Source organism: Bidens hawaiensis, unplaced genomic scaffold (genome assembly GCF_021521415.1).
Source record: "Bidens hawaiensis isolate Kalapana, Puna unplaced genomic scaffold, B.hawaiensis_p1.1 tig00030823_1, whole genome shotgun sequence".
In the NCBI taxonomy this organism is placed as follows: Eukaryota; Viridiplantae; Streptophyta; class Magnoliopsida; order Asterales; family Asteraceae; genus Bidens; species Bidens hawaiensis.
In genome coordinates this window covers 1,977-12,649 of record NW_027495162.1, presented here as the reverse complement: position 1 = coordinate 12,649, position 10,673 = coordinate 1,977, and the positions used below count along the sequence as shown (strand labels likewise).

The 10,673-nt window shown below is 37.2% G+C and overlaps 1 protein-coding gene and 1 pseudogene across 1 annotated transcript; one reads left to right on the top strand and one right to left on the bottom strand.

Annotated features, from left to right (window-relative positions):
• The first annotated feature begins 6,123 nt into the window (after positions 1–6,123).
• On the top strand, positions 6,124–8,729 carry LOC143581186 (pentatricopeptide repeat-containing protein At3g02330, mitochondrial-like; annotated as a pseudogene).
• A 142-nt stretch (positions 8,730–8,871) lies between these two features.
• Positions 8,872–10,158, bottom strand: LOC143581190 (uncharacterized). Its single transcript, XM_077064020.1, has 4 exons — positions 10,054–10,158; positions 9,740–9,976; positions 9,595–9,642; positions 8,872–9,506 (listed from the first exon to the last, which is right to left on the bottom strand). Exons 1-4 carry the CDS (start codon positions 10,141–10,143, stop codon positions 9,018–9,020), a joined length of 864 nt encoding a protein of 287 aa, XP_076920135.1. The 5' UTR covers positions 10,144–10,158; the 3' UTR covers positions 8,872–9,017.
• Between the last annotated feature and the right edge of the window lie 515 nt (positions 10,159–10,673).

Below are 10,673 nucleotides of genomic sequence, written 5' to 3'. Positions count from 1 at the left end.
GGGTGACGGAGGCATAAACGGCATTGGCATTCGATAAAACATATCGTTTGGAGGCATTGCGGGTACATTCTGGTTGGCAAAGTAAGGGTTGGTAGGCTCATTGTTTGCGAGTAAACTAGCCCACCACCTTTGAGACGGATCCCACGGGTTTGGGTTGGTGTTCGGGTTTTGGTTAGGGTTTGAGCTCGAGCTCGTGTTCTGGTTTGGGTTCGGGTTTAAGCTCGAGCCGGTGAAATTTGAGAAAGGATTCATGGTAGAGAGTTGAGAGGTTTTTGTTTTGAAATTTGATAGTATTTAGTATTTGTTTGTGTATAGAATGATAAAATGAGTTAGTATTTATAAATAAAATAATTAGTTTTTTTTTAAACTAGCCGTTCAAATGAACGTTGTGGGGGGACCCACCAAAGCCACACCATCCGCGCCGGCCGTTTGAACAGCGAAATCCACTGCGCCCAAGGATCAACCGCGCCCCACGGCGGTGTTCCCCGCCCGTCGCCCAATGCCACCTCAGCCCTCCACGCCCCATAGCGAGTAGTCTTATTGCTAATATTGTTCTTGTTGAAAAGCCATCAAGTTTGTTAACCCTTATGAAATCATGTCATACAGTTTATACTTATTTATATAAGTTTGTTTACAATTAAATCCATGTCCTGAGAATCTACTGTTTGATGACAAGTGCAATGTCAAACTTGCTGCTTTGGTCTAAGCAATATTTTGCGAGATGGTCATTTTCTCAAGACAAGGCTGCCTCCGAGGTATTTATGGGTTTATGATCTTTAAGGGTGTAACGAGCTGAACCTGAGCTCGACTAGCTTGTTTAACTTACGAGAGATCGAGCTCAAGTTCGGCTGGTTTCAAAATTTATTTCTAAAGCTGACGATTGAATCGTTTATTATTGACATTTATTTCCATTTTTCTTATACAACAATAGTTATTCCTGCAGAAACTAAGCTTACGCCACCTCCAATATCAGTTCACTATGGTTCATGTATTAGTTTTTAAGCTTTGATTACAGTATTTTGAATTAGCTAATTGTTGCCCTAATTAATCTATTATTGTAATTTAGGTTCAGAAACTGTTATTTAGTGCCGAACCACCCTTGACCGAAGCTGAAATTAACCGTAACCCAAGGTTATGGTTACGGTTAATGTGTCTTCGTTAACTGAAACTGAACCGAATCTTGCTTGTTTATGCTTTTTCAAATTTTCATCTTTTTTACATCTATATTTTCAACTTCAAACATTTAAAAGTATGCTGCTAACCGAACCGACACACCCCTACAATTTGGGGTTAATACTATGCAACACAGTGCTTTACAATTTGTGATTGTATCCAACTATTTCTCGCTTTCATGCTGGTAAGCTTCGGTTTTCATTCAGACGGCTTATGTTCGGTTTTTTCACCGCCACCACGAACGACACCGCCGCTCTTTTCATCCACCTTATCATTCGCCTCAACCGGTTCCTTTTTATCCGCTTCAACCGGAAGCGGTTCTTTTTTATCACCCGCGGTAACAACCGCCTTTTCCCGGGCAGCGTTAACAACACCGCCCCCATCGGGCTCCACTCCACTCTCACCTCCATGTTTGACCCAGGCCACTACTTCAACTTCAACGTCCTTCTTAGCCTTAATGACCACCACGTGGTGGTGGTTCTTTTTTATCACGCTTAACCGACTCATAGAAGGCCAAGACCCCGTTAGCCAAAATGACGACGTCCCGGGCAGTTTTGAACCAGCCCCTTCCACCGTCTCCGCCACCACCGCCTTCACCACCACCACCACCACCCTCTCCACCACCACCACCGCCTTCACCACCACCACCCTCTCCGTCACCGCCGTTTTCATCACCACCTCCGCCACCACCACCACCACCCTCTCCGCCACCACCACCACCGCCGTCGCTTCCACCACCATCGACTTGCTCATTCACCGGAACCGGAACCGGTTCTTGGTTCGCCGGAACAGGTTCTAGACCGGTTGGGTTGGTTTTCTTTGAAATAATTTCGCGTGCTTTCTGCAACACTTGCTTCACCGGAAGTTTGTGTTTGGCGTTTCTCGTATTTGGGCTCGGGTTTTGGGCTTGTTGTTCTTGAGTTAGGGTTAGGGTTTGGGTTTGTGATGATATGTTAGCAATTGGGTTGGGGTTTGTGATGATCTGTTTATGCCTGTTACGAGGTGACTTCCGATGTATGTTGCCGCCATATTCCTGCTAAAGTTAAGCTTTTTTACCGATTTTTTTACCGCCACCATCAGCCTTCACACCGCCACCACTTGGTTTTACCCGAACAACTTCCACATCATTTTCTTTATCTACCTCGACCACCACCACATTCGGTTCTTCTTTATCTTTTATGACGGATTCATAAAGAACGTGGACACCGTTTACCAAAACAACCATGTCTTGGACCTTCGACTCCAACATCATTATTATCGACTCCAACATATAAATTGTGAGTGAATACATAAGCAAAGTTGAACCATGGTGAGAACCCGGGTTCAATTCCCACTTGGAGCAGATTCTTTAACTTTTTTATAACTAGTTACTTAATGTGTCTATCTTACTATTTGGCCCAACAACTTAGCTAGCATGGAAATCTGATTGCTATGTATTACATATAAAGAGAGATAGGCTTAGCCTTTCTAAAAGAATGTTTTGGTAATTATTTTGAAAAAACAAATATGATCTTTAGTAAAATATCATTCTTGGTACACTGAATCGACCCGAAACCGTCGAATTGAACCGAACCATCGAAGCAATCCGAACAGTCAGAACGACCCGAACCGTAAGACCGACCCAAACAGTGAACCCATTGAAAAATATTCCTAGATCCGCCACTGCACCTGACTCTCCATTAGAGTGGCGTGAAGGCTGTGGGAATGAAAACTGGTATTTTCATAAGACTATTCAGCCCAATGTTGCAAAAGTCGCTAGGCAGTATCTAGGCGTCCGACCCTCTTGGAGGGAGTACTCGATGTACTCGGGGAGTACTCGGAGAGTACTTGGACATGATATATATAAAGAAATTAATTTTTGGGTAATATATATATTTCAAATATCATAAGTTTACTAATATTTATAACAAAATAAGTTAATATCAATATAAATAAGAGAAATACATTTTTAAATACTAAATTATTCTAAAAAATGTTAAATCATTAATTTAAAAAATGATATTTGTTCTTTAATACTATAGAAATACGAATTATGTTGTATTTTTAAGGTAAAATAGGCCCAAGTTAACCGACTAGATGTATTTCTGACTGATGTTGACCACCTTTGAACATTTTTTAGTACCTAGGCAGAGTAAAAGAAACTCCCCTCGGCACCATACCTTGTAGCAAGTACTCGGAGAGTACTCGGCCTTATAGACCTACTTTTACAACATTGATTCAACCACAATCACCACCATTCTCATCGGTGACTTTGGCAAACCTCTTCGAAGGAATCACATCGGCGACTGTACTAGATCTACTTTATCTTTATTTAGGTGGTTACAAGAAGAAGGAAGGAAGAGTGTGTCTATATATACACATAATTAGGGTTTGCCATTTAACTGGGCCAGAGGCTATTCACTAAATGGGCCGGCATATATATGTTAAATTGTAAGGATAATATATACCAATCACTTTCAAATATAATGAAGTTTATCATATTTAGTTTCTTGGGTTTTTTTATCAAGAATTTCTTCGGTTTTTACCGGACGTGAGAGTTTCTTCTCATCCAACTCCTCGCGAATAAATTAATTCAAATTCAAGATTTTTAATTCAATTCATATAGAAAATAATTTGAATTCAGTTCAATAAATAATATACTGAATCATGGATTTCATTTAATCTAGATCAAATATATTAGTAATTTGTATATCTTTTTTTTATCGATAACTAAATCTAAATATATAAAATAACTATTTTTTTCTTTTATTTATCTATTTTAGAATGTTTTATAATGTTAAAACAAATCTTTCTTTTGTTTTACTCTTTATCGTATTGGATTCCTAATGTTAGCAATCCAAGAAAATAAAGTTTTCGCTGGCGAATGTTTACTCTTTCCATTTCTATTTCGGTTCTCTCATTAGTTCTTAATTTTTAAAATAGATGAATTGGTCTCTGGCCGGTTCCGCCATCCCGATCAATGAATCATTCGAATTCTTTTTCACTAAAATATTTTGAATTTACAGGTTCCATTGTACTCATTGCTTCCTAATTAATGATTAAGTTTGAATTCTACAAAAGAGCTATTAGTTTTGAGTCAATATTCTTAGTCTTTATTGGCTCGAAGCTCTTTATTTTTTGTTCGATAAGCATATACATTAAATGATGAATCCGTATTGATGTTTTATTATGCAGATTGTTTTTCTGAGATGACTCATAGACCTTACATTTTAGAATTCTATATCTCTATTATCAATATTCTTTATTTTTTTTCTTTCTTTCTCTCATCCTTCCATTAATCTATTCCCTTTCTTTCTGATTTCGATTGATAGCTTAGAATTTTTTTTAATAAAAAGATTCACGTTGCTACAACAATATGACCCAATATATCATATTTTAACTGGTTCTTTGCATCCAGATAATACGAAGTGATGAGTTGGTTATTACTTCTATATTTGTGGAACTTAAATTTGATTGTTAGAAGTTAAATTTCGGTAAATAGATCGTCTGGTACAAATTAACTATATTTTGATCAAATTTGTTACAGGTAAAAAATAAGTTACGGGTTTTAAGTTACAGGTAAAAAATAAGTAATCTGAATATTTTTAAAAATTTGAGAATGCAAATAGAGTTATCATCAAAATTGTTACGGGTTTTAAGTTTTGACTTGAAAATGTAAAAACATAAAAGTTAGAATTTTAAATATGATTGGATTTCAAATTTGTTTTTAAGGGCATTTAGGAAATAGTCAAAAGATTCGGGATTTTGCATATTGAGTATTTTCCCCATGACTATTAAAATTTAAGAAAACGACAAACACTTCCGACATGCCACATCTAGGCCTATCAATGCTTCTAACTTTTATCAAATTATAAAATTTTATGTCAGCATTGACTTTTTCTTGAATAGTGATCAGAAAGTTGTATATGAAACATGTAATACAAAAGTATGCTCAAGTGAAGTAAAACACTCACAAAATTAAACGGGTTGTGATTTTCTTTTTTGTCAATTGGCAAAGTCGAAAGACTCTTCAAACTTATCAAAATCTTTTTCATGGTGTAGCTCAAAACTAATATTATATGAGAAGTATTCTCCGAAATTGGTCCATAACAAAATTTCTTTCAATTAAACATATATGATACTGATAATATTTTCAATAGATGGAGTGTTATTGGGTATGTTTTTGCACGTACATTATTTTTTTTATTAAGTTCATTATTTTTTGAAATCAATTTATGTATTACACTCATAAATGTAATACATTTTTCTATATACATTATGTGTTGTTTTATTTTGTAACTTAATTATTTAAATCATCTCGTGTGTCACACGAGCTTTATAGCTAGTTATATATGTAACAACCAACCAATTTCGTGTCACGCCCTTATTGGGCCACTTGGCAACACCTTATTGGTTTAAGTCATTTTTTTGTTCTGGTCCGTAACATACATAACGAAAATTGACCAAAAACATCTTTATCCTTTTATATAAACTAACTCTACGCGATTTTGTTTTTGTTTTTTTAGTTTGGGTACCGTAACAAATGTGACGGATTGCGCCTGGATTCTCGTACACTCACTGCGTTTTGTTCTAGTTCCAGTACCATAACTAACATAACAAAAAACGATCAAATATCGACTTACTTTTATTAGTTCCAGTATGGTAACAAACGTGACCAAATTTGAGTAGACTCACCGCCTTAGCCCAGGATCGACAACGGTCGGTCTTACCAACGCTCGAGTTTTACCGAACGACGGTAACTCATTGGTCCACCTCAATTTTATTTTATTTATTTTGTTTAATTCCTGTGCAATAACAAACATTAATCAAAACTGATCGAATTCGCGTCTTATTTAATTGACTGTTTGGTATATTATTATGACTTTCAAATGTTGGTTTATTATTATCAACACAAAAGTTTTACCTAATGATAGTAACCCATTGGTCCACTTCCATTTTATTTTGTTTATTTGTTTTAGTTCTGGTAAAATAATACCCAACTAACCGAATTCACGTCTACTGAGTGTCAACGGTCAATATTTAATTGACTGTTTGGTTTATTATTATGATTTCAAATGTTGGCCGCCAAAACAACATTCTCCCACATATACCAACAATGCTCACATCACAAGACTTTGAATCCTGGAAAACAAGCTCATGCTCATATGATCATATCCGGGTTCCAACCCACCATCTTTGTTACCAATTGTCTGATCCAAATGTACATTAAATGTTCCCAAATGCAGTATGCCCACCAAGTGCTCGACAAAATGCCTCAACGAGACACCGTGTCTTATAACTCCATGTTTTTCGGGTACGCTGCTATCGGGCAAATGGGCATTGCCCAGAAGGTGTTTGATTCAATGCCTGTGAGAGATGTGGTTTCTTGGAACTCATTGATTTCAGGGTACTTGCAGAATGGGAGTTACGCGAAGTCGGTTGACGTTTTTATGCGGGTGAGAAGAGCGGGTGTCGGGTTGGACGTGACTACGTTTGCTGTCGTTTTGAAGGCGTGTTTGGGGGTAGAGGATTATGGGTTAGGAGTTCAGGTTCATGGGCTTCTTGTTCGAACGGGATTGGTTTATGATGTGGTGGCGGGTAGTGCAACCGTAGACATGTATGCAAAATGCAAGAAACTAAAAGAATCCGTAAACTTTTTCAACGAAATGCCTGTTAAAAACTGGGTGTCGTGGAGCGCGTTGATAGCCGGTTGTGTACAAAACGACGAGCTTTTATCTGGTTTAAAACTATTCAAGAATATGCTAAAACAAGGGTTAGGAGTTTGCCAATCAACGTATGCGAGTCTTTTTCGGTCATGTGCAGGGTTGACTGCGTTAAGCTTTGGTTCTCAGTTACACAGTCATTCGCTAAAGATGAATTTCGGGTCTGATTTAATAGTAGGAACCGCAACTTTGGATATGTATGCGAAATGCGACCGGTTAAATGAAGGCAAGAAGCTATTTTGCAAGTTGCAAATTCGTAATCTGCAGTCGTACAACGCGATTATTATAGGCTGCGCGCGTGTCGGTCAAGGGTTTGAAGCTTTGCAGCTGTTTCGTAACCTTATGAGCACCGATCTTGGTTTTGATGAGATTAGTTTATCGGGTGCGTTTAGTGCGTGTGCGGTGGTTAAATCGTACAACTTTGGAGTGGGTTTACACGGGTTGACGATCAAGAGTATGTTGCAGTCAAACGTGTGTGTCGGAAACGCGATACTTGATATGTATTGAAAGTGCGGAGCTTTGGGTGACGCGCGTCGTGCTTTTGATGAAATGTTAATAAGAGATGCGGTTTCTTGGAATGCGATTATCGCTGCGTATGAGCAAAACGGTAATGTAGATGAAACCTTAGAACTTCTTGTATCCATGTTAAGTTCGGGTCTAGAACCCGATGAGTTCACTTTTGGTAGCGTGTTGAAAGCGTGTGCGGGTCTGAAATCTTTAAACTATGGGATGGAGATTCATGGTAGAATTATAAAATCAGGGTCGGGTTTTGAATCTTTTGTTGGAAGCGCGCTTGTAGATATGTATTGCAAGTGTTCGAATATTGAAGATGCGAAAAAGCTTCATGAAAGATTGGATGATCAAACAATGGTGTCATGGAACGCAATCATTTCGGGGTTTTCAGATCACGAACAAAGTGAAGAAGCTCAAAAATTCTTTCATAATATGTTAACCTCCGGGACTAAACCCGACAACTTCACATTTGCAACGGTTCTCGACACGTGTGCGAATCTTGCAACCATAAGTTTAGGAAGACAAATACACGGTCAAATTATTAAACAAGAAATGCAAACTGATGTCTTCATTTGCAGCACTTTAGTTGACATGTATTCAAAATGCGGTAACATGCAAGATTCAAGATTAATGTTTGATAAGTCGAATAATAAAGATTTTGTCACATGGAACGCGATTATTTGTGGATACGCGAACCACGGGCTCGGAAACGAGGCCGTGAGTATATTCGAGTCCATGAAATTACATAATGTGAAACCGAACCATGCGACTTTCGTGTCGGTTTTAAGAGCGTGTGCGCATATGGGACACGTGGAACTCGGGTTACAATACTTTAACTCAATGTCTAGTGATTATAAACTAAACCCGCAATTAGAACATTACTCTTGCATGGTGGATATACTTGGTCTGTCGGGTCAGGTTAACAAGGCGTTAAAGTTTATTAATGATATGCCGATTGAACCCGATGATGTTATATGGAGAACATTACTTGGTATATGCAAGTTACAAAGGAATGTAGAGGTGGCTGAGACGGCTGCGAGTCGGCTTATTCAGTGGGACCCGCAAGATTCGAGCGCGTATGTGCTTTTAGCAAATATTTATGCTGATGCTGGCATGTGGGAAAACATGTCAAAGATTAGGAAGACAATGAGACATGTAGGGTTGAAGAAAGAACCTGGTTGTAGTTGGATTGAGGTGCAGTCCGAGGTGCATATGTTTGTGATTGCGGATAAAGCTCATCCGAGATGCAATGAGATTTATGACATGTTGGATGAGTTAGTAGGTGAGATGACATGGTCTGGATATGTGGATAATGCTGATAATATATGTGTTTTACTTTAGTTGAAAACTATAGAAACGAATATGGTATATGTCTAGATGATACTGATACTGATATTGATACTGGTACCTACGTTGTTCGGTTGGTACCGGTTTGGTTCTTTAAAGTTGTAAGTATTTGTTGACAATTATGATTAAATGATCAAGCTAATCTTATTAGTTACTTTGGTCCATGACATTGAACAGCTAGAAAAATATAAAATAAATTTAATAACATTTAATAACATACCTACATTAAATCACTAAAATACATAAATCATTTGTATTTCTGGAAGTTCTTCATTTCTGACATTATGACTTTCCTACCCCTGTTGCTCCATTAGGCTTGAAACAATCAATATTACAAAACACCGCGGACCGAACCATACCTCCAAACCGATCGATACTATTTCTCCCTTTCTCGGGCTGGTCAATGCTGTTGGTTGACTTCCTGCCCATTTCCATATTCTTCTTTGACTTTTCTCTCCGGTCAACGCTCGATCTTGACTTGTCTCTGCAGTCAACGCTCAGCCTCGAGTCGGTACTCGGTCTATGCTTATCTCTCCAATCCGTACTCATACGGTGCTTGTCACCGTTTTCGGTAATGGGCCCACATGGGCTTCTCAAACGGGCTGACTTCTCAACAGCCGAGATGAACTTTTTAAGATGTCGTATGTATTCAGGAAAGAGCTCCAAATCACATTGGTTACCGCCTTTTACCCATAAAGGTTCGTACTTTTCGACACATAACTCCCATAGCTGTTTACCATGACTAAAATCCACAACATCATCAGCAGTTCCCTACATTAAAAAAAAAAAAACAATGTTAGTACAATAATAATATAATTTCTTTCAAATGTAACAATTTTAATTATATTAAACAACTTACATGAATGACCAAAACAGGAGACCGGACCAACGTTATCTTATCAATATTCTGCATCACAAGAAAATAAAACTCATCAATGAACATATTATATTTGACGCGTTATAAATCAAATAAAACTATAACAGGTTGATAAATGATAACTAACCTTGTATATATCAAACCAGTAAGTTCGTTTTACAGGATACATGACTCTGAGTCCGGACAAGATTGGGCTGTGAAGAACAACGGCTCTTAGTCTCGATAAACGAGATGCCAAATCTAGAGTGGGCCCACTACCAACAGACTGACCGTATAATATAATGTCTTCTTCTTTTGCCTCGTATGTCTCTATAAGACATCTGTATGCAGCTTCTATGTCTGCATACGTGTTGTGCTCGGTTGGCTAAAATATAAACATAACTAATAAAGATTAGGCGAATTAAATAGTCACGCATATTATACGTGTTTCAAGAGTTTTACCTTCCCAGAAGACCGCCCGTACCCGGTGTAGTCATACCTGGCAACAACCAAAACATTAAACATATTGCATAAAGATAGCATACCAACCATAAGGATTCACCTACTCAAAGTACAGTTTAACTAACTTGCTCACCTACTCAAACAAGTTATATTATCATTTCAGTTTACAATATTAAAATTAAAAAATGACATGAAAGATCCTTAAAACAGTTACACTAGCTTGAACAGTTGAACACTATTGAGTATTGACTATATATTTAAACTAGAGCATCAGGTGTTCTTCATCGAATCGGTTTACAGATTATTCGAATTTTAATAAATTAATTCAAATTCGGGTTGATTTGAATAAACTGAATTTTAAGGAAAAAAAATAACAATAACTATAAACAAAAAAAATAAGAAATTAATAAATATATGTATTTTTTATAAAATGAAAACATTTAATTTAGATATTGAGAAAAATCATTTCAAAAATCACAAAATTTAATTTGATACATGTCACCAGACTTAATATTGATTTTTATAAAATAAAAATAAGAAAGTTCAAAAATCACAAAAATGAATTTAATTAAAAAGCCTAATTAGGAACTTGGTTACCGATAGGTGCCGGCACCGTACCG

Bases quoted from the DNA above. Each gene is read 5' to 3' on its own strand.
- LOC143581190 (XM_077064020.1), bottom strand. From the start codon at position 10,143: ATGGTTGGTATGCTATCTTTATGCAATATGTTTAATGTTTTGGTTGTT. The intron at 9,643-9,739 runs GTTAGTTATCAT...CTTGTGATGCAG, and splicing joins ACTGGTTTGATATATACAAG to AATATTGATAAGATAACGTT. The intron at 9,507-9,594 runs GTAAGTTGTTTA...TTTTTAATGTAG, and splicing joins CTCCTGTTTTGGTCATTCAT to GGAACTGCTGATGATGTTGT.